Source organism: Taeniopygia guttata, chromosome 25, assembly GCF_048771995.1.
Source record: "Taeniopygia guttata chromosome 25, bTaeGut7.mat, whole genome shotgun sequence".
NCBI classification, from domain to species: Eukaryota; Metazoa; Chordata; class Aves; order Passeriformes; family Estrildidae; genus Taeniopygia; species Taeniopygia guttata.
In genome coordinates this window covers 7,427,852-7,448,783 of record NC_133050.1, presented here as the reverse complement: position 1 = coordinate 7,448,783, position 20,932 = coordinate 7,427,852, and the positions used below count along the sequence as shown (strand labels likewise).

Genomic DNA, 20,932 nt, shown 5'->3' with positions numbered 1-20,932 from the left:
AAGCATGGTGCTAAGTTGATTATTCCACGCTGAAATACGTGGAAAATCCGGGGGTTTTTTTGTTTTTTGGTTTTTGTTTTTTCCCCCGTGTGGGAGGAACAGAGGCGCTGTGGGAACCAGTTCGAGCGCGTCCTCGGGAATTCCTCCAAAGGGCCGGGAGGGTTGGGGCAGGGCCGGGGCTTGGAGGTGGCACGGAAGGAAAGAGGAGGAGTTCTGCTGCCGGGGAAGAGGAGAAAAGGAAAATTTAACAGGAATTCAGAAGAAATCGGGGCGGGGAAGTTAAAGGTGGGACATAAAACTATATCTAAATTACCTCCCAGGATCTCTTAAAGACAAATGTCAATAGGGGAGAGATCAATTCTGGCTTTTATCTCGGTTATCCCTAACAAGATCTTAAAACGAAATGTCAATAGCCAAGAGAGAAATTCTGGGTTTTATCTCAATTATTTCTGACAAGGTCTTAGAGCCAAAGGTCAGCAAACACGCGATCAGCTCTTGTTCTTACCCGAGTTATCTCTTAGAATGTCAATAACCGAGTGCTCAGCTCTTGTCTTTTCCCGAGTTTAGGAGCTCAGGATCCTTTTAGAGATATCTAAAACCACTTAGAGCCAAATGCCAATAAACCAGCGCTCGGCTCGTGTCTTGAACTCGATTATCTCTAACGACCCCTAGAGACAAATGTCAATAAACAAGAGCTCCAGTTTTGTCTCTATCCCAATTTCCACTGATGATCTCTTAGACCCAAATGTCAAAAAAAACAGCGCTCAGGTTTGTCTCTATCCAAATTTCCTCTGATGATCTTTTAGACCCAAATGCCAATAAACCAGCGCTCCATTTCTGTCTCTATCCCAATCTCCACTGATGATCTTTTAGACCCAAACTCCAAACAGCCAAGAGCCGCCAGAAGCCGTTCGTTTCGCTTTTGGAGCTTTGTTTGGTTTTTTTTTCACCCCGCAGGCTCTCCCCCAGCACCGCCGGGCGATGGCTTCCACCCAGCTGGCCTGTCCCCCTCCCTGCGAGCCCAAGTGTCCGCAGCCGCTGGCCAGCAGCACCAACGAGCCCTGCGTGGTGACCTGCGGCGACTCGCGGGTCATCATCTACCCCCCGCCCGTGGTGGTCACCTTCCCGGGGCCCATCCTCACCACGTACCCGCAGCAAACCGTGGTGGGAGCCTCGGAGCCCTCGGAGGTGGCCCTGGGCGAGCCCCCGGCCGCGGCCGCGCTGCCCGCCGAGGTCACGGCCCGGCTGGAGGCGGCGGGGGACAAAGCGGCGGCGCCGGTGCTGGCCCGTGCCGAGCCGCGCTGCGCCCCCAAATATTCCTACAGCTACTCCTCGCAATGGACTCACCCCTGCAATTCCTACCGCTCCGGGAAGCGCTGGGCGTGCTGAGCCCCGGGACGGGCAGCAGGGGAAATCCCGGGTGAAATCCGAGCTGCCGTTGGCGGGGCAGCTGCGGCGGCGGCCCCGGGGCTGCTCCGGCTCTTCCCGAGAGACGCGGGAGCTCAGCCCCGGGACAGGCGGGCTCGTGTTGCAATTCCTCGGTTTTTTTCCCTTAGTTTAGAGCTGTTCTCCCGCAGCTTTGCAGCGCAGTCGTCTGCTTCCGCCGTGCTTTGGCTTATCCCGGATTTTTTACTGGCACTGAGCTTAGAGAGGTGACTTGAAATGCTCGGAATTGCACGGGCAACGCTGCCAAAAAGGGAAATTCCCCGTTTTTACAGGCGGCATCACTTGGATGCTGGTGATTTGCCAGAGCCTCGCTGAACCCCTAGAACGATGCTCTTTGTTTCCTGTACAGTTTTGTTCCACAGTTGTAGGAAAGCTTCTCTTTCCAAATAAATTTTCTCTACCGAAATACATTTTCTGTTTTCCTTTACCACATTTAAAAAAATAAATATAAAAAGGGGTGGTTTGGGTGGGAGATCAGGGAAAATTTCCCCCAGAGGGTGATGGGCACTGCCCAGGCTCTCCAGGGAATGGGCACGGCCCCAGGGCTGCCAGAGCTCCAGGAGTGTTTGGAAAACACCTTCAGGGAGAGAGGAGAGCCCGGAGGAGGCTCCAGGATGGATCCGAGGGATGGAGGAGCTCTGATGGGAGAGCTGGGAATGTTCACCCTCGAGAAGCTTTGGGGTGACCCAACTGTCACCTTGCAGGACCTGAAGGGGCTTCGACGACCACGGGGAGAGACAATTCCCAAGGGATGGGGTGCCAGGACAAGGGGGAATGGGATCAGACCCCTGCAGAGGGGTTTAGGTGGAACACGGGACAGGAATTGTCCCCGGCAAGGATGGAGAGCCCCTGGGACGGATTTCCCAGAGAAATTGGGGCTGCTCCATCTCTGGCAGTGTCCTAGGCCAGGTTAGAAAAGGCTTGGAGCACCCTGGGACAGTGGAAAGTGTCCCAGCCCACTGCACGGGGTGGAAGAGGATGAGTTCTAAGGTCCCTCCCAACCCAAACCATCCTGTGATTCCACGATGGGACATTCCACACCATCGCTCAGTTGGAGACTCATTTACAGCCAGGATGAAGAAATCCATACCAAAATAAATCGTTCGTGCAATGCGGATTCTTTATTGTGGATGAAAAAAGCCACAGGCGGTGTCAGCGAGAGACAAACCAGCAGCAAGGCGTTGGAAACACGAAAATCCCAAGGCAGCAGCGAGGCCCAGCCCAGGGCTGCAGCGCAGAGGCTGCCCCTGCCCAGGGCGAGTTGGGGGCTCGGAGCTGGGCAGAGCAGGGCAGAGCCTCAGCCCGGGCTCGGCACGGCTGGCAGGGCTGGCAGAGAGGGGGCAGCTTTTGGAGGCAGCGCGGGGAGCCCCGAAGGCGCCGGCCGAGGCTCCGCAGGGGCAGCGGGCAGTGCCGGGGACCCGGCGGCTCCCGGGGCTGCCGGACCGGCCCCGAGCAGCGGCTGCAGCTCCGGCCCGGCCCCGGCGGCACAAGGCAGCGGGGGCAGCTGGAGGAGCCCGCGGGCAGGGGCAGCGCTGAACTCCGCCGGGATTCGGGCTTTAGCAGGGCCCACAGGAGCCCCCCAGGGACCTGGAACCGCGGCCACAGATCCCAGAGCCCCCGAAACCCCCAAAGCCGCCGTAACCCCCAAAACCTCCGTAGCCTCCAAGGGCCCCGGAGCCCCCACGGCTCCCAAAGGCGCCGCCGAAGCCGCCTCCGACGTAGGGAGCTCCGGCCGAGCCCACGAGGCTCTGCTGCGGGAAGGAGCTGAGGATGGGCCCGGGGAAGGTGACCACCGAGGCCGGGGGCTGGATGACCACCGTGGAGTCGGGGCACTGCCGCACGCAGGGCTCGTTGCAGCTGTCAGCCAGAGGGGCCGGGGTGGCCACCCCGCAGCTGGGGACGCACAGGCTGGAGCAGGACATCCTTTGGTTCGGCTGGCAGAGCTGCAAGACAAGGCACAGCCACGGCTCACACCAAGGACTCTCCCAAAGCCCCGCTGCTCTCGCCCACCCGCACCCCGTGGCCCGGGACTCGCTCGGGATCACCCCAGGCCTGCCCAGCGAAGCCCTGGCACGGCTGGCACGGCTCCTGCAATGCCCGGCTGCCCTCACCACCCCCGGCTCCTGCCTGCCCGTGGCAATGAAGGAAAACTCCCTCAGCCAAGCGCCAGGCTCCCGAGGCCTGGAGCCCGCGGGTGGAACCCCGAGCCCCCCAAGCCTGCCCTGGCACAGCCGCGGCAGCGCGGGCACAGAGACCCCTCGGGAAATGCTCGGCAAAGGCTCCCTGGGCAAGGCGAGAGGAGCAAGGGAGGACGCAGGGAAGGCTCGGACTCACCACAGCGATCAATGAGCAGAGTCAAGTGGGGAGAGCTGGATGGAGCTGGATGGAGCCCTCGGACCTTTTATACACCCCGAAGTGCCTGGGGCACCGTCCAGGGGTGATGACTGGAGCCCCAGCGCACCATGGAATCAAGCGGACAAACCTCATGACACAAACTGAATCGTGGGGTAATTACATCCATCCTAATTGGCCCTAGGAACAAGTAAAAGTGCCCTGGAGAGCCACCAGGCCCTGAAAGGACAGACCATGACCAATCACTGTGTTTGTTGCTGAAGCCGAGCTCACAGTCCCAATAAACCTTGGTTTGTCACTAATCCCCCGCTTTGCTCATTCACAGGAGTTTTGAGAATCACTCATGAATGCTTTGAAATGCTGGGCACAGCCAGTACATCTGTCATTAATTCCTTTTTACGGGCTGCTAAATAGGGACGCCGGGAGGGAGAAGCCATCCCACCCACTCGGGGCACATCCCAAACGCCAAACGTGGCAGGAGCAGAGTCCCAGAGTGGGGCAGGCTGGGGGGAGCACAGGGGGACAGCAGCCCCCGTCTCCTGCCCCAGGAGGGTCACCCCACCCGGCACAGGGCTGGGCACAGGGCTGGGCACAGGGCTGGGCACAGAGGGTTCTGGGAGGGACAATCACAAAGGAGAGTTTTCAGTGCCACTGGGGGATTTGTTAAACCCCCGATTCTCCTGATGGTGCTGCGAAAAGGGAGGAGATCCCGTGCAAGATGAAGCTTCACCAAAGATCCATCTCAGTACGGATGTGGGCGTGACATGGGTGGGAGCAGGAGTTGGATAAACGACTAAGGGGAGGCCAACAGAGAGGACCAAGGAAAAGAGAGGACCAAGAACATCTCAGACCCTCCAGCTTGGGCCCAGCCCACCTCTGATTGCCCAGCTGGCCCCGAGGGCTGCCCAGGGACTGTTGGCCGAGACCCCCAGAGCCAGGCTGGCCCTGGCCCTGGCCCAGGACAGGCCAGGTGGGCACGGCTGGCTCACGGGCACGGCCGGGCCGGGGCTCAGGCTGGAAGGGCTGGGCACAGCCGTGTCCCAAAGGAGGCTTGGGATGCTTTGTCAGCAAGGTGAGGGATTAGGGACAGAAGCAGGGTTTATTGGGGCTGTGGGCTGAGCTCCAGCAGCACCGTGCCCGTCACGTAATGATGGGCCACGGCCGTCCCTGCAAGCGCTTCTCTCTTGTCCACTCATGTTCACACCAATGTCCACAATGGGGGGATGACAGAATTTGTCCGCGTCCCCTCAATTTATGAAGTTTCTCAGCATGAATTGGTAATTACTGGAGGGGGGGTCTGCCCGCACCCCCTTTCCTGAAGCCCCAGGCTCTCTGGGGTGTATAAAAGGCCTGAGCTCCTTGCACAGCTCCATCCACACTCCTGCACTTGACTCCTCTCATCACCCGGGTAAGTGCAGCTCTCCAAAGGCTCTTGGGGCTCTCTCTCAGAACAGCTCTCCCTCACACCTTTGCCCCTTTCCTGGGTGTTTTCCAGAAGCCTTTTCCAGTCTCCAGGATGTCCTGCGGTATCCCCAGCTGCGGCGTGGCCACCCCGGCCCCTCTGGCTGGCGCCACCAACGAGCCCTGCGTGCGGCAGTGCCCCGACTCCACGGTGGTCATCCAGCCCCCGGCCTCGGTGGTCACCTTCCCCGGGCCCATCCTCAGCTCCTTCCCGCAGCAGAGCCTCGTGGGCTCGGCCGGAGCTCCCTACGTCGGAGGCGGCTTCGGGGGCGCCTTCGGACGCCGTGGGGGCTCCGGCGGCGCCGGGGGCTTTGGGGGACTCGGAGGTTTTGGCGGATTCGGAGGTTTTGGGGGCAGCTGCGGCGGCTCCAGAGGCTGCGGGCCCTGCTAGGCCCCAGCCCGAGCCCTGCCCCAGAGCCGGGAGAGCTCCAGGAGCGCCCCCGGCCCATCCCCGCTCGCCAAGGCCCGGCTGAAGGACAGACCGACAGACGTGCCCCGGCCGCGCCCCGCCGCCTTCCTGCCGCGCTCGGAGCCCCGCAGCGATCGCTGCCCGCTCCCGGCACGGCCCCAGCTCGGCTCCTGCTCTGCCCGCGGCCGGGCCCCGCGGGGAGCCCCCGGCCCGGGCCCCGCTCCGCCGCGGAACCCCCCTGTCCCCGCACGGCAATAAAAGCTGGCTCGCATTGCAAGGCTCACAGGTCTCGGCTGCTCTTTGCTCAGCACCCCCTGCCCGGCCCGGGCCGCTGTCCAGCAGGCTCCGGCCGGCCCCGCTCGGACACGGCGCAGGAGAAGCCCCGGCCCTGCCCGGGCTCGTCCCGCAGTCCTGGGGCAGCCCGGCCCCGCAGCAGAGTCCCCCCGAGCCGGAGCCTGCCCAGCCCCTGTGCGGGGCCTCTCCGTGTCCCAGCCCGGCTCCTGCCCGCTCCGGGCTCCTCTCGGCAGCCCCACAGCAGCCGCGGGCCCCACCGCCAGCCCCCTGCCCGTGGGACACCGCCCGAGGCCCGTGGAGCCCCGGGGCCCTGGGCACTGCCCGGGGGCCGAGCGGAGCCCCCCGAGGGAGCCGAACCCGCTCGGGGCTCTCGGGAGGCCCCGGCTCGGCTGGGAGAGCGAGAACAGCCCCGGCCCCGCTCCCGCTGCCCCCTCATCCCCTCCCACATCCCTGCCCCGCCGCCGCCTCCCGCTCCCGCTCCTGCCGCCCGTTCCCCCGCGGCTCCTCGCAGCGCTGCCGGCCCCGCCGCGCCCCCGCTGCGGCTGCGGGAGCCCCTCCGGGCACCCCCGGCCTCCCCACCCCTCGCCAGGGACACGGCTCTGCCCAGAGCAGCAGCACAGCTTCCCACAGCCCCGGGCTCCGGGACACACCGCGGGGCCTTTGCCGCCCCTGCTCGCCCTGAATTCCTTCCCCGATATTAAATTATTATTTATTAGATTGGCAATATTGGATACATCAGACCTATTACAGTAAGATGGACAGAACATGAAATAATATTGTCTAAAATAGATCTATGTGAACTTAAAACAAATAAGGAAGCCCAGACCCAGGGAGCTTTTGGTGTTTATTTGACCTGAGTAAGAAATGTTCAGACAGATCAACAGATAAAGGAAGGGGCCTCGTGGGAGGTGGAACTCCAAGCTCCTGCTCCATGAGCTCTGCAGGACTGAACCCTGGGGTCGTTCCATGGCGTGGAGAGGAGACGGGGCAAGATCTGCTCGGGTCTGTCTCCTCCCTTCCCCGCTGCCACCACCCCAAGGCGGACAGGCCAGAGCACCTGGGACATGCAGTGCTCATCCTGCATTTCCTGCGCCTCCCCATGTGCCCGGGCAACCCCAGCCCAGTGTGGGAGAGGTTCTACAGCTACTGCTGCGAGCCAGGGAGAAGTTTGAGAAGAGGATCCATGTTCAACCCAAAGGAATTTCCCACAGAGGTCTTGGACAAAGAAACCAAGAAGGAAAGAGGGAGAAATAAGAGAAACCTGCAGCTACCTGTTCCAATGAGATCTTTGTTCATCTTTCCCAACCAATGAGTAAATGTATGGGTTTTGTAAGAATGTATAAAAAGCATGGATGCTAGAATAAAACCAGCTTGGAAGCCTTCTGAAAATGGAGTGTGTTGCTCGGTGTTGTGATCGTCTCAACTCCGACAGCCCAGTCCCAGAGGTGGTGTCAGCTGTGCCGCTTTGGCTGAGCATTGGGAAGAGTTTCTGCCAGAGCCGCGTGGTCCTTTCCCATCGCCAGCGAGGGCTTTGGGGATGTCCCGCGGCTGCTGCTGCTGGGAGAGCACGGGGAGCTGGGGGGACGTGCTGCCCAGAGCCAGCGGGCTCTGACATGCCCAGCTGGGACACACGGAGCCAGCTGTGCCCGGGCTCCGGGGCACTGCCCAGGGCGATTGCAGAGCCCAGCAGGCAGCCGGGAGATCGGGGCCGCGGGAAAAGGGAGGATGAAGGAAAACCAGGAGTCAACATTGCAATGCAAGAGAGCTTTTATTGCAGGGGGAGGGCAGGAGGGGCTGGGCACGAGAGCAGGGCCGTGGCCACGGGCTTGCCGTGGGCTGGCCCTGGGCACAGCCGGGCGAGCAGGAGCAGCAGCCCCGGGCGAGTCTCTAGGAGCGGGGCAGCAGGAGCCCCGTGGGGATGCTCAGCAAGGGCAGGGACGAGGCAGAGCTGGTTCCCAAGGTGGCACGAGGCTCCCGAGGTGCGGAGCCCGGCCGTGCCCAAGGGGTTTTGGTCCGCAGAGCGTCGGGTCGGGATGTGCCGGGGTTTCTCCTGGAGCTCTTCTGGGTGGGAGGCAGCACTCGGGCCGGCGCTTAGCAGGGCCAGCAGTTGCCATTGAGGTAGCGGTGGCCACTGCTCCAGCCGCCGTAGCCACAGCTGCCGTAGCCCCCATAGCCCCCATAGCCCCCATAGCCTCCACAGCCCCAACCCCCGTAGAGCCCACGGCCTCCATAGCCCCAGCCTCCGTAGCCACCACGGCCTCCAAAGCCCCAGCCTCCGTAACCTCCGTAGCCCCCAAGGGCCCCGTAGCTGGCACGGCTCCCAAAGGCGCCCCCGGAGCCGGCTCCCACGTAGGGAGCTCCGGCCGAGCCCACGAGGCTCTGCTGCGGGAAGGAGCTGAGGATGGGCCCGGGGAAGGTGACCACCGAGGCCGGGGGCTGGATGACCACCGTGGAGTCGGGGCACTGCCGCACGCAGGGCTCGTTGCAGCTGTCAGCCAGAGGGGCCGGGGTGGCCACCCCGCAGCTGGGGACGCACAGGCTGGAGCAGGACATCCTTTGGCTCGGCTGGCAGAGCTGCAAGACAAGGAACAGCCACGGCTCACGTCCCTTGCTGCCCTCACCATCCCTGAGCCTTGCGTGCCCATGGCAGTGGAGAAGACTTGGACATCCGAGGGAGCAAAGTCCTCAAGCTTCCAACAGCCCTCAGTGCCCTGATACAGCCCCAGCCATCCCAGCTCTGCACGGGCAGAGCAAGAGGAGCACACAGCCAAAGGTTCCCCCAGAAAGCCCCAAAGTTTCCTTGAGAACCCCATGGATGGAGAAAGAAAGGGGAGCGAAGGCTTGGACTTACCAAGTTGACAAGGCGAGTCAAGCAGTGGAAGGTGAATGGAGTTCTGTGAAACCTTTGGGCCTTTTATACACCTCCCAAAGGGCCTGGGGCATCAGGAAAGGGAGCGGTGGCAAAAAAAAAAAAAAAATCCAGGTAATTAGGAATTCCAGCTGACAAGCTTCATCAAAGAGATAATGACGAAATACAATTATAGAAATCAACATTGGAAAGATTGCTACAGAAATGTGCCCTGGACCCATGAGAGGAACAGCCATGGCCCATCATTACGTGACAGCCAGGGTGCTGCTGGAGCTCAGCTCACAGCCCCAATAAACCCTGCTCTGTCCCTAATCCCTGACCTTGCTGACAAAGAATCCCGAGCAGCCTTTGGGACACGGCTGTGCCCAGCCCGACCAGCCTGAGCCCCGGCCCGGCCGTGCCCGTGAGCCAGCCATGCCCGGCTGGGCCTGTCCTGGGCCAGGGCCAGGGCCAGCCTGGCTCTGGGGGACTCGGCCAACAGCCCCTGGGCAGCGCTCGGGGCCAGCTGGGCAGTGCAGCCCTGCCAGGAGGGCTCGGCCAGGACCCGCCGGGTGGACACGGGGCAGGAGGAGCCGCAGGGACCCGGCCCCGCTGCTGCCCTTTGGCCCCTGCCGTGCTGTTCCCTCTGTCACGGCTCTCCCGGGCTCTGTCCCGCTGCTCTCCCCCTTCCCTGGGGGTCTGGGGGCTGCCCACCATGGGATCTGCCCCCTCTGCTCTTTGTGGGACCATCAGGGGGAACTGGGACTTGGAAACCCCAATGTCCTGCAGAACCTCAGAGCGGCAATTCACAGACGTGTCCGGGGACCCCAAAACCTCACAATGAACATTTCTGCTGGCACTGGCTGTGGGTGCAATGTGGGAGACACCCCGAGAGTGGCTTCTCCTTTTCCCAAGGTGCCGCTGCCTCTGTTTACCAGCCCGTAAAAGAGATGTAATGACTGGGGTGAGGGCTGGGGCAGCGCTTCCAAGCTGCTGCAAGATGCCGGGAATTGTTCTCTGTAAGCAAAGTGAGGGATTAGGGACAGAAGCAGGGTTTATTGGGGCTGAGAGCTGATCTCCAACAGCACCCTGGCTGTCACCTAATGATGGGTCAGGGCTATCCCTCCCATCACTTCTGTCACGTCCAGGACATATTTTCACACCTGTGTCCTCAGTGAGGGGATGCCATGGAATTATCTTGCAACATTATCTCACTGATGAGGCTTGTCAGCATGAATTCTTAATTACTCAGGTTTTTTGTCACCACCCCCTTTCCTGAAGCCCCAGGCTCTCTGGGGTGTATAAAAGGCCTGAGCTCCTTGCACAGCTCCATCCGCACTTCTCCACTTGACTCCTCTCATCACCTGGGTAAGTGCAGCTCTCCGAAGCCTCCTGAGGATCTCTCTCTGTCTCATTCCAGGAAATTCCTTCCTGACATCTTTACCTGTTTCTTGGTGTTTTCCAGAAGCCTTCACCAGACTCAAGGATGTCCTGCTCCAGCCTGTGCGTCCCCAGCTGCGGGGTGGCCACCCCGGCCCCTCTGGCTGACAGCTGCAACGAGCCCTGCGTGCGGCAGTGCCCCGACTCCACGGTGGTCATCCAGCCCCCGGCCTCGGTGGTCACCTTCCCCGGGCCCATCCTCAGCTCCTTCCCGCAGCAGAGCCTCGTGGGCTCGGCCGGAGCTCCCTACGTGGGAGCCGGCTCCGGGGGCGCCTTTGGGAGCCGTGCCAGCTACGGGGCCCTCGGGGGCTACGGAGGTTACGGAGGCTGGGGCTTTGGAGGCCGTGGTGGCTACGGAGGCTGGGGCTATGGAGGCCGTGGGCTCTACGGGGGTTGGGGCTGTGGAGGCTATGGGGGCTATGGGGGCTATGGGGGCTACGGCAGCTGTGGCTACGGCGGCTGGAGCAGTGGCCACCGCTACCTCAATGGCAACTGCTGGCCCTGCTAAGCACCAGCCCCAGTGCGGCCTCTCACCCAGAAGAGCTCCAGGAGAAACCCCGGCACATCCCGACCCAACGCTCTGCGGACCAAAACCCCTTGGGCACGGCCGGGCTCCGCACCTCGGGAGCCTCGTGCCACCTTGGGAACCAGCTCTGCCTCGTCCCTGCCCTTGCTGAGCATCCCCACGGGGCTCCTGCTGCCCCGCTCCTAGAGACTCACCCGGGGCTGGTGCTCCTGCTCGCCCGGCTGTGCCCAGGGCCAGCCCACGGCAAGCCCGTGGCCACGGCCCTGCTCTCGTGCCCAGCCCCTCCTGCCCTCCCCCTGCAATAAAAGCTCTCTTGCATTGCAATGTTGACTCCTGCTTTTCCTTCATACTCCCTTTTGCTGCGGCCCCGATCTCCCGGCTGCCTGCTGGGCTCTGCAATCGCCCTGGGCAGTGCCGCGGAGCCCGGGCACAGCTGGCTCCGTGTGTCCCAGCTGGGCATGTCAGAGCCCGCTGGCTCTGGGCAGCACGTCCCCCCAGCTCCCCGTGCTCTCCCAGCAGCAGCAGCCGCGGGACATCCCCAAAGCCCTCGCTGGCGATGGGAAAGGACCACGCGGCTCTGGCAGAACCTCTTCCCAATGCTCAGCCCAAGCGGCACAGCTGACACAACCTCTGGGACTGGGCTGTCGGAGTTGAGACGTTCAGAACACCGGGCAACACACTCCATTTTCAGAAGGCTTCCAAGCTGGTTTTATTCTAGCATCCATGCTTTTTATACATTCTTACAAAACCCATACATTTACTCATTAGTCAGGAAAGACGAACAAAGATCTCATTGGAACAGGCAGCTGAAGGTTTCTCTTATTTCTCCTTCTTTCCTTCTTGGTTTCTTTGTCAAAGACCTCTGTGGGAAATTCCTTTGGGGTGAACATGGATCCTCTTCTCAAACTTCTCTCTGGCTCACAGCAGTAGCTGTAGAACCTCTCCCACACTGGGCTGGGGTTGCCCGGGCACATGGGGAGGCGCAGGGAAATGCAGAATGAGCACTGCATGTCCCAGGTGCTCTGGCCTGTCCGCCTTGGGGTGGTGGCAGCGGGGAAGGGAAGAGACAGACCCGAGCAGATCTTGCCCCGTCTCCTCTCCACGCCATGGAACGACCCCAAGGTTCAGTCCCGCAGAGCTCATGGAGCAGGAGCTTGGGAGTTCCACCTCCACGAGGTCCTTTCCTTTGTCTGTTGATCTGTCTGAACATTTCTTCCTCAGGTCAAATAAACACCAAACGGTTCCTGGGTCTGGGCTTCCATATTTGTTTTAAGTTCACATTGATCAATTTTAGACAATATTATTTCATGTTCTGTCTATCTTAGGACGAGAGTTCAGACACATCCAATATTACAAGTCTAATAAATAAGATTTTAATGTTGGTGCTGTAATTCAGCATGAGCAGGGGCAGCAAAGGCCCCCCGGTGTGTCCCGGAGCCCGGGGCTGTGGGAAGCTGTGCTGCTGCTCTGGGCAGAGCCGTGTCCCTGGCGAGGGGTGGGGAGGCCGGGGGTGCCCGGAGGGGCTCCCGCAGCCGCAGCGGGGGCGCGGCGGGGCCGGCAGCGCTGCGAGGAGCCGCGGGGGAACGGGCGGCAGGAGCGGGAGCGGGAGGCGGCGGCGGGGCAGGGATGTGGGAGGGGATGAGGGGGCAGCGGGAGCGGGGCCGGGGCTGTTCTCGCTCTCCCAGCCGAGCCGGGGCCTCCCGAGAGCCCCGAGCGGGTTCGGCTCCCTCGGGGGGCTCCGCTCGGCCCCCGGGCAGTGCCCAGGGCCCCGGGGCTCCACGGGCCTCGGGCGGTGTCCCACGGGCAGGGGGCTGGCGGTGGGGCCCGGGGCTGCTGTGGGGCTGCCGAGAGGAGCCCGGGGCGGGCAGGAGCCGGGCAGGGACACGGAGAGGCCCCGGCGCGGGCGCTGGGGGATTTCCCAACTTCCAGGGACATCCAAAGGTTCCAGGAACATCCAGAGACATCCCATGTCCCAAATCCCAAAGACTGCTACTGCCAGCAGAAATGTTCATGGCAAGGTTTTGGGGTCCCCGGACACGTCTGTGAATTGCAGTTCTGAGGTTCTGCAGGACATTGGGGTTTCCATGTCCCAGTTCCCCCTGATGGTCCCACAAAGAGCAGAGGGGGCAGAGCCCATGGTGGGCAGCCCCCAGACCCCCAGGGAAGGGGGAGAGCGGCGGGACAGAGCCCGGGAGAGCCGTGACAGAGGGGACAGCACGGCAGGGGCCAAAGGGCAGCAGCGGGGCCGGGTCCCTGGGGCTCCTGCCGCCCCGTGTCTGCCCGGCGGGTCCTGGCCGAGCCCTCCTGGCCGGGCTGCACTGCCCAGCTGGCCCCGAGCGCTGCCCAGGGGCTGTTGGCCGAGTCCCCCAGAGCCAGGCGGGCCCTGGCCCTGGCCCAGGACAGGCCCAGCTGGGCACGGCTGGCTCACGGGCACGGCCGGGCCGGGGCTCAGGCTGGTGGGGCTGGGCACTGCTGTGTCCCAAAGGATGTTCGGGATCCTTTGTCAGCAAGGTCAGGGATTAGGGACAGAGCAGGGTTTATTGGGGCTGTGAGCTGAGCTCCAGCAGCACCCTGGCTGTCACGTAATGATGGGCCATGGCTGTTCCTCCCATCAGTCCAGGGCACGTGTCCACACCAATCTTCCCATGTTGATGTCTATAATTGTATTTCGTCATTATCTCTTTGATGAAGCTTGTCAGCTGGAATTCCTAATTACCTGGATTTTTTTTTTTTTTTTGCCACCGCTCCCTTTCCTGATGCCCCAGGCCCTTTGGGAGGTGTATAAAAGGCCCAAAGGTTCCACAGAGCTCCATTCACCTTCCACTGCTTGACTCGCCTTGTCAACTTGGTAAGTCCAAGCCTTCGCTCCTCTTTCTTTCTCCATCCGTGGGGTTCTCTAGGAAACTTTGGGGCTTTCTAGGGGAACCTTTGGCTGTGTGCTCCTCTTGCTCTGCCCGTGCAGAGCTGGGATGGCTGGGGCTGTATCAGGGCACTGAGGGCTGTTGGAAGCTTGAGGACTTTGCTCCCTCGGATGTCCAAGTCTTCTCCATTGCCATGGGCACGCAAGGCTCCGGGATGGTGAGGGCAGCAAGGGACGTGAGCCGTGGCTGTGCCTTGTCTTGCAGCTCTGCCAGCCGAGCCAAAGGATGTCCTGCTCCAGCCTGTGTGTCCCCAGCTGCGGGGTGGCCACCCCGGCCCCTCTGGCTGACAGCTGCAACGAGCCCTGCGTGCGGCAGTGCCCCGACTCCACGGTGGTCATCCAGCCCCCGGCCTCGGTGGTCACCTTCCCCGGGCCCATCCTCAGCTCCTTCCCGCAGCAGAGCCTCGTGGGCTCGGCCGGAGCTCCCTACGTGGGAGCCGGCTCCGGGGGCGCCTTTGGGAGCCGTGCCAGCTACGGGGCCCTTGGGGGCTACGGAGGTTACGGAGGCTGGGGCTTTGGAGGTCGTGGTGGCTACGGAGGCTGGGGCTATGGAGGCCGTGGGCTCTACGGGGGTTGGGGCTGTGGAGGCTATGGGGGCTATGGGGGCTATGGGGGCTACGGCAGCTGTGGCTACGGCGGCTGGAGCAGTGGCCACCGCTACCTCAATGGCAACTGCTGGCCCTGCTAAGCACCAGCCCCAGTGCGGCCTCTCACCCAGAAGAGCTCCAGGAGAAACCCCGGCACATCCCGACCCAACGCTCTGCGGACCAAAACCCCTTGGGCACGGCCGGGCTCCGCACCTCGGGAGCCTCGTGCCACCTTGGGAACCAGCTCTGCCTCGTCCCTGCCCTTGCTGAGCATCCCCACGGGGCTCCTGCTGCCCCGCTCCTAGAGACTCACCCGGGGCTGGTGCTCCTGCTCGCCCGGCTGTGCCCAGGGCCAGCCCACGGCAAGCCCGTGGCCACGGCCCTGCTCTCGTGCCCAGCCCCTCCTGCCCTCCCCCTGCAATAAAAGCTCTCTTGCATTGCAATGTTGACTCCTGCTTTTCCTTCATACTCCCTTTTGCTGCGGCCCCGATCTCCCGGCTGCCTGCTGGGCTCTGCAATCGCCCTGGGCAGTGCCCCGGAGCCCGGGCACAGCTGGCTCCGTGTGTCCCAGCTGGGCATGTCAGAGCCCGCTGGCTCTGGGCAGCACGTCCCCCCAGCTCCCCGTGCTCTCCCAGCAGCAGCAGCCGCGGGACATCCCCAAAGCCCTCGCTGGCGATGGGAAAGGACCACGCGGCTCTGGCAGAACCTCTTCCCAATGCTCAGCCCAAGCGGCACAGCTGACACAACCTCTGGGACTGGGCTGTCGGAGTTGAGACGTTCAGAACACCGGGCAACACACTCCATTTTCAGAAGGCTTCCAAGCTGGTTTTATTCTAGCATCCATGCTTTTTATACATTCTTACAAAACCCATACATTTACTCATTAGTCAGGAAAGACGAACAAAGATCTCATTGGAACAGGCAGCTGAAGGTTTCTCTTATTTCTCCTTCTTTCCTTCTTGGTTTCTTTGTCAAAGACCTCTATGGGAAATTCCTTTGGGGTGAACATGGATCCTCTTCTCAAACTTCTCTCTGGCTCACAGCAGTAGCTGTAGAACCTCTCCCACACTGGGCTGGGGTTGCCCGGGCACATGGGGAGGCGCAGGGAAATGCAGGATGAGCGCTGCATGTCCCAGGTGCTCTGGCCTGTCCGCCTTGGGGTGGTGGCAGCGGGGAAGGGAAGAGACAGACCCGAGCAGATCTTGCCCCGTCTCCTCTCCACGCCATGGAACGACCCCAGGGTTCAGTCCTGCAGAGCTCATGGAGCAGGAGCTTGGGAGTTCCACCTCCACGAGGTCCTTTCCTTTGTCTGTTGATCTGTCTGAACATTTCTTCCTCAGGTCAAATAAACACCAAACGGTTCCTGGGTCTGGGCTTCCATATTTGTTTTAAGTTCACATTGATCAATTTTAGACAATATTATTTCATGTTCTGTCTATCTTAGGACGAGAGTTCAGACACATCCAATATTACAAGTCTAATAAATAAGATTTTAATGTTGGTGCTGTAATTCAGCATGAGCAGGGGCAGCAAAGGCCCCCCGGTGTGTCCCGGAGCCCGGGGCTGTGGGAAGCTGTGCTGCTGCTCTGGGCAGAGCCGTGTCCCTGGCGAGGGGTGGGGAGGCCGGGGGTGCCCGGAGGGGCTCCCGCAGCCGCAGCGGGGGCGCGGCGGGGCCGGCAGCGCTGCGAGGAGCCGCGGGGGAACGGGCGGCAGGAGCGGGAGCGGGAGGCGGCGGCGGGGCAGGGATGTGGGAGGGGATGAGGGGGCAGCGGGAGCGGGGCCGGGGCTGTTCTCGCTCTCCCAGCCGAGCCGGGGCCTCCCGAGAGCCCCGAGCGGGTTCGGCTCCCTCGGGGGGCTCCGCTCGGCCCCCGGGCAGTGCCCAGGGCCCCGGGGCTCCACGGGCCTCGGGCGGTGTCCCACGGGCAGGGGGCTGGCGGTGGGGCCCGGGGCTGCTGTGGGGCTGCCGAGAGGAGCCCGGGGCGGGCAGGAGCCGGGCAGGGACACGGAGAGGCCCCGGCGCGGGCGCTGGGGGATTTCCCAACTTCCAGGGACATCCAAAGGTTCCAGGAACATCCAGAGACATCCCATGTCCCAAATCCCAAAGACTGCTACTGCCAGCAGAAATGTTCATGGCAAGGTTTTGGGGTCCCCGGACACGTCTGTGAATTGCAGTTCTGAGGTTCTGCAGGACATTGGGGTTTCCATGTCCCAGTTCCCCCTGATGGTCCCACAAAGAGCAGAGGGGGCAGAGCCCATGGTGGGCAGCCCCCAGACCCCCAGGGAAGGGGGAGAGCGGCGGGACAGAGCCCGGGAGAGCCGTGACAGAGGGGACAGCACGGCAGGGGCCAAAGGGCAGCAGCGGGGCCGGGTCCCTGGGGCTCCTGCCGCCCCGTGTCTGCCCGGCGGGTCCTGGCCGAGCCCTCCTGGCCGGGCTGCACTGCCCAGCTGGCCCCGAGCGCTGCCCAGGGGCTGTTGGCCGAGTCCCCCAGAGCCAGGCGGGCCCTGGCCCTGGCCCAGGACAGGCCCAGCTGGGCACGGCTGGCTCACGGGCACGGCCGGGCCGGGGCTCAGGCTGGTGGGGCTGGGCACTGCTGTGTCCCAAAGGATGTTCGGGATCCTTTGTCAGCAAGGTCAGGGATTAGGGACAGAGCAGGGTTTATTGGGGCTGTGAGCTGAGCTCCAGCAGCACCCTGGCTGTCACGTAATGATGGGCCATGGCTGTTCCTCCCATCAGTCCAGGGCACGTGTCCACACCAATCTTCCCATGTTGATGTCTATAATTGTATTTCGTCATTATCTCTTTGATGAAGCTTGTCAGCTGGAATTCCTAATTACCTGGATTTTTTTTTTTTTTTTGCCACCGCTCCCTTTCCTGATGCCCCAGGCCCTTTGGGAGGTGTATAAAAGGCCCAAAGGTTCCACAGAGCTCCATTCACCTTCCACTGCTTGACTCGCCTTGTCAACTTGGTAAGTCCAAGCCTTCGCTCCTCTTTCTTTCTCCATCCGTGGGGTTCTCTAGGAAACTTTGGGGCTTTCTAGGGGAACCTTTGGCTGTGTGCTCCTCTTGCTCTGCCCGTGCAGAGCTGGGATGGCTGGGGCTGTATCAGGGCACTGAGGGCTGTTGGAAGCTTGAGGACTTTGCTCCCTCGGATGTCCAAGTCTTCTCCATTGCCATGGGCACGCAAGGCTCCGGGATGGTGAGGGCAGCAAGGGACGTGAGCCGTGGCTGTGCCTTGTCTTGCAGCTCTGCCAGCCGAGCCAAAGGATGTCCTGCTCCAGCCTGTGTGTCCCCAGCTGCGGGGTGGCCACCCCGGCCCCTCTGGCTGACAGCTGCAACGAGCCCTGCGTGCGGCAGTGCCCCGACTCCACGGTGGTCATCCAGCCCCCGGCCTCGGTGGTCACCTTCCCCGGGCCCATCCTCAGCTCCTTCCCGCAGCAGAGCCTCGTGGGCTCGGCCGGAGCTCCCTACGTGGGAGCCGGCTCCGGGGGCGCCTTTGGGAGCCGTGCCAGCTACGGGGCCCTCGGGGGCTACGGAGGTTACGGAGGCTGGGGCTTTGGAGGCCGTGGTGGCTACGGAGGCTGGGGCTATGGAGGCCGTGGGCTCTACGGGGGTTGGGGCTGTGGAGGCTATGGGGGCTATGGGGGCTATGGGGGCTACGGCAGCTGTGGCTACGGCGGCTGGAGCAGTGGCCACCGCTACCTCAATGGCAACTGCTGGCCCTGCTAAGCGCCAGCCCCAGTGCGGCCTCCCACCCAGAAGAGCTCCAGGAGAAACCCCGGCACATCCCGACCCGACGCTCTGCAGACCAAAACCCCTTGGGCACGGCCGGGCTCCGCACCTCGGGAGCCTCGTGCCACCTTGGGAACCAGCTCTGCCTCGTCCCTGCCCTTGCTGAGCATCCCCACGGGGCTCCTGCTGCCCCGCTCCTAGAGACTCGCCCGGGGCTGCTGCTCCTGCTCGCCCGGCTGTGCCCAGGGCCAGCCCACGGCAAGCCCGTGGCCACGGCCCTGCTCTCGTGCCCAGCCCCTCCTGCCCTCCCCCTGCAATAAAAGCTCTCTTGCATCGCAATGTTGACTCCTGCTTTTCCTTCATCCTCCCTTTTCCCGTGGCCTCGATCTCCCGGCTGCCTGCTGGGCTCTGCAATCGCCCTGGGCAGTGCCCCGGAGCCCGGGCACAGCTGGCTCCGTGTGTCCCAGCTGGGCATGTCAGAGCCCGCTGGCTCTGGGCAGCACGTCCCCCCAGCTCCCCGTGCTCTCCCAGCAGCAGCAGCCGCGGGACATCCCCAAAGCCCTCGCTGGCGATGGGAAAGGACCACGCGGCTCTGGCAGAAACTCTTCCCAATGCTCAGCCAAAGCGGCACAGCTGACACAACCTCTGGAACTGGGCTGTCGGAGTTGAGACAATCACAACACCGGGCAACACGACCCATTTTCAGAAGGCTTCAAAGCTGGTTTTATTCTAGCATGCATGCTTTCTATACATTCTTACAAAACTTATACATTTACTCATTGGTTGGGAAAGACAAACAAAGTTCTCATTGGAACGGGCAGCTGCAGGTTTCTCTTATTTCTCCCTCTTTCCTTCTCGGTTTCTTTGTCCAAGACCTCTGTTGGAAATTCCTTTGGATTGAACATGGATCCTCTTCTCAAACTTCTCTCTGGCTCACAGCAGTAGCTGTAGAACCTCTCCCATCCTGGGCTGGGGTTGCCCGGGCACATGGGGAGGCGCAGGGAAATGCAGAATGAGCACTGCATGTCCCAGGTGCTCTGGCCTGTCCGCCTTGGGGTGGTGGCAGCTGGGAAGGGAGGAGACAGACACGGGCAGATCTTGCCCCGTCTCCTCTCCACGCCATGGAACGACCCCAAGGTTCAGTCCCGCAGAGCTCATGGAGCAGGAGCTTGGAATTCCACCTCCACGAGGTCCTTTCCTTTGTCTGTTGATCTGTCTGAACATTTCTTACTCAGGTCAAATAAACACCAAAAGCTCCCTGGGTTTGGGCTTCCATATTTGTTTTAAGTACACATAGATCAATTTTAGACTATATTATTTCATGTTCTGTCCATCTTACCTCAAGTGTTCGGACAGGTCCAGTATTACCAATCTAATAAATAAGATTTTAATGTTGGTGCTGTAATTCAGCATGAGCAGGGGCAGCAAAGGCCCCCCGGTGTGTCCCGGAGCCCGGGGCTGTGGGAAGCTGTGCTGCTGCTCTGGGCAGAGCCGTGTCCCTGGCGAGGGGTGGGGAGGCCGGGGGTGCCCGGAGGGGCTCCCGCAGCCGCAGCGGGGGCGCGGCGGGGCCGGCAGCGCTGCGAGGAGCCGCGGGGGAACGGGCGGCAGGAGCGGGAGCGGGAGGCGGCGGCGGGGCAGGGATGTGGGAGGGGATGAGGGGGCAGCGGGAGCGGGGCCGGGGCTGTTCTCGCTCTCCCAGCCGAGCCGGGGCCTCCCGAGAGCCCCGAGCGGGTTCGGCTCCCTCGGGGGGCTCCGCTCGGCCCCCGGGCAGTGCCCAGGGCCCCGGGGCTCCACGGGCCTCGGGCGGTGTCCCACGGGCAGGGGGCTGGCGGTGGGGCCCGGGGCTGCTGTGGGGCTGCCGAGAGGAGCCCGGGGCGGGCAGGAGCCGGGCTGGGACACGGAGAGGCCCCGGCGCAGGGGCTGGGCAGGCTCCGGCTCGGGGGGACTCTGCTGCGGGGCCGGGCTGCCCCAGGACTGCGGGACGAGCCCGGGCAGGGCCGGGGCTTCTCCTGCGCCGTGTCCGAGCGGGGCCGGCCGGAGCCTGCTGGACAGCGGCCCGGGCCGGGCAGGGGGTGCCGAGCAAAGAGCAGCCGAGACCTGTGAGCCTTGCAATGCGAGCCAGCTTTTATTGCCGTGCGGGGACAGGGGGGTTCCGCGGCGGAGCGGGGCCCGGGCCGGGGGCTCCCCGCGGGGCCCGGCCGCGGGCAGAGCAGGAGCCGAGCTGGGGCCGTGCCGGGAGCGGGCAGCGATCGCTGCGGGGCTCCGAGCGCGGCAGGAAGGCGGCGGGGCGCGGCCGGGGCACGTCTGTCGGTCTGTCCTTCAGCCGGGCCTTGGCGAGCGGGGATGGGCCGGGGGCGCTCCTGGAGCTCTCCCGGCTCTGGGGCAGGGCTCGGGCTGGGGCCTAGCAGGGCCCGCAGCCTCTGGAGCCGCCGCAGCTGCCCCCAAAACCTCCGAATCCTCCAAAACCTCCCAATCCCCCAAAGCCCCCGGAGCCGCCGGAGCCCCCACGGCGTCCGAAGGAGCCGCCGAAGCCGCCTCCGACGTAGGGAGCTCCGGCCGAGCCCACGAGGCTCTGCTGCGGGAAGGAGCTGAGGATGGGCCCGGGGAAGGTGACCACCGAGGCCGGGGGCTGGATGACCACCGTGGAGTCGGGGCACTGCCGCACGCAGGGCTCGTTGGTGGCGCCAGCCAGAGGGGCCGGGGTGGCCACGCCGCAGCTGGGGATACCGCAGGACATCCTGGAGACTGGTAAAGGCTTCTGGAAAACACCCGGGAAAGAGGCAAAGGTGTGAGGGAGGAGTTGTGCTGAGAGAGAGCCCCAAGAGCCTTCGGAGAGCTGCACTTACCTGGGTGATGAGAGGAGTCAAGTGCAGGAGTGTGGATGGAGCTGTGCAAGGAGCTCAGGCCTTTTATACACCC

At 62.9% G+C, this 20,932-nt stretch overlaps 5 protein-coding genes across 5 annotated transcripts; 3 read left to right on the top strand and 2 right to left on the bottom strand.

Annotated features, from left to right (window-relative positions):
• Nucleotides 1-2,561: 2,561 nt before the first annotated feature.
• LOC100218308 (claw keratin-like) lies at nucleotides 2,562-3,414 on the bottom strand. The gene has a single exon (XM_030291612.4). The coding sequence runs from the start codon at nucleotides 3,366-3,368 to the stop codon at nucleotides 3,003-3,005; it is 366 nt and encodes a 121-aa protein (XP_030147472.4). The 5' UTR covers nucleotides 3,369-3,414; the 3' UTR covers nucleotides 2,562-3,002.
• Nucleotides 3,415-7,711: 4,297 nt separating this feature from the next.
• Nucleotides 7,712-8,892, bottom strand: LOC115498490 (claw keratin-like). Its single transcript, XM_030291607.4, has 2 exons — nucleotides 8,814-8,892; nucleotides 7,712-8,536 (listed from the first exon to the last, which is right to left on the bottom strand). Exon 2 carries the CDS (start codon nucleotides 8,513-8,515, stop codon nucleotides 8,054-8,056), a length of 462 nt encoding a protein of 153 aa, XP_030147467.4. The 5' UTR covers nucleotides 8,516-8,536; nucleotides 8,814-8,892; the 3' UTR covers nucleotides 7,712-8,053.
• A 1,238-nt stretch (nucleotides 8,893-10,130) lies between these two features.
• On the top strand, nucleotides 10,131-11,100 carry LOC115498495 (claw keratin-like). The gene is made up of 2 exons (XM_030291626.4): nucleotides 10,131-10,178; nucleotides 10,276-11,100. Exon 2 carries the CDS (start codon nucleotides 10,297-10,299, stop codon nucleotides 10,756-10,758), a length of 462 nt encoding a protein of 153 aa, XP_030147486.1. The 5' UTR covers nucleotides 10,131-10,178; nucleotides 10,276-10,296; the 3' UTR covers nucleotides 10,759-11,100.
• Nucleotides 11,101-13,621: 2,521 nt separating this feature from the next.
• Nucleotides 13,622-14,726, top strand: LOC105759829 (claw keratin-like). Its single transcript, XM_072918533.1, has one exon. The coding sequence runs from the start codon at nucleotides 13,923-13,925 to the stop codon at nucleotides 14,382-14,384; it is 462 nt and encodes a 153-aa protein (XP_072774634.1). The 5' UTR covers nucleotides 13,622-13,922; the 3' UTR covers nucleotides 14,385-14,726.
• Nucleotides 14,727-17,175: 2,449 nt separating this feature from the next.
• Nucleotides 17,176-18,352, top strand: LOC115498525 (claw keratin-like). Its single transcript, XM_041721092.2, has 2 exons — nucleotides 17,176-17,250; nucleotides 17,528-18,352. The coding sequence occupies exon 2, from the start codon at nucleotides 17,549-17,551 to the stop codon at nucleotides 18,008-18,010; it is 462 nt and encodes a 153-aa protein (XP_041577026.2). The 5' UTR covers nucleotides 17,176-17,250; nucleotides 17,528-17,548; the 3' UTR covers nucleotides 18,011-18,352.
• The last annotated feature ends 2,580 nt before the right edge of the window (nucleotides 18,353-20,932 follow it).

Coding starts and splice junctions, on each gene's coding strand:
- LOC100218308 (XM_030291612.4), bottom strand. CDS start 3,368: ATGTCCTGCTCCAGCCTGTGCGTCCCCAGCTGCGGGGTGGCCACCCCG.
- LOC115498525 (XM_041721092.2), top strand. CDS start 17,549: ATGTCCTGCTCCAGCCTGTGTGTCCCCAGCTGCGGGGTGGCCACCCCG.
- LOC115498490 (XM_030291607.4), bottom strand. CDS start 8,515: ATGTCCTGCTCCAGCCTGTGCGTCCCCAGCTGCGGGGTGGCCACCCCG.
- LOC115498495 (XM_030291626.4), top strand. CDS start 10,297: ATGTCCTGCTCCAGCCTGTGCGTCCCCAGCTGCGGGGTGGCCACCCCG.
- LOC105759829 (XM_072918533.1), top strand. CDS start 13,923: ATGTCCTGCTCCAGCCTGTGTGTCCCCAGCTGCGGGGTGGCCACCCCG.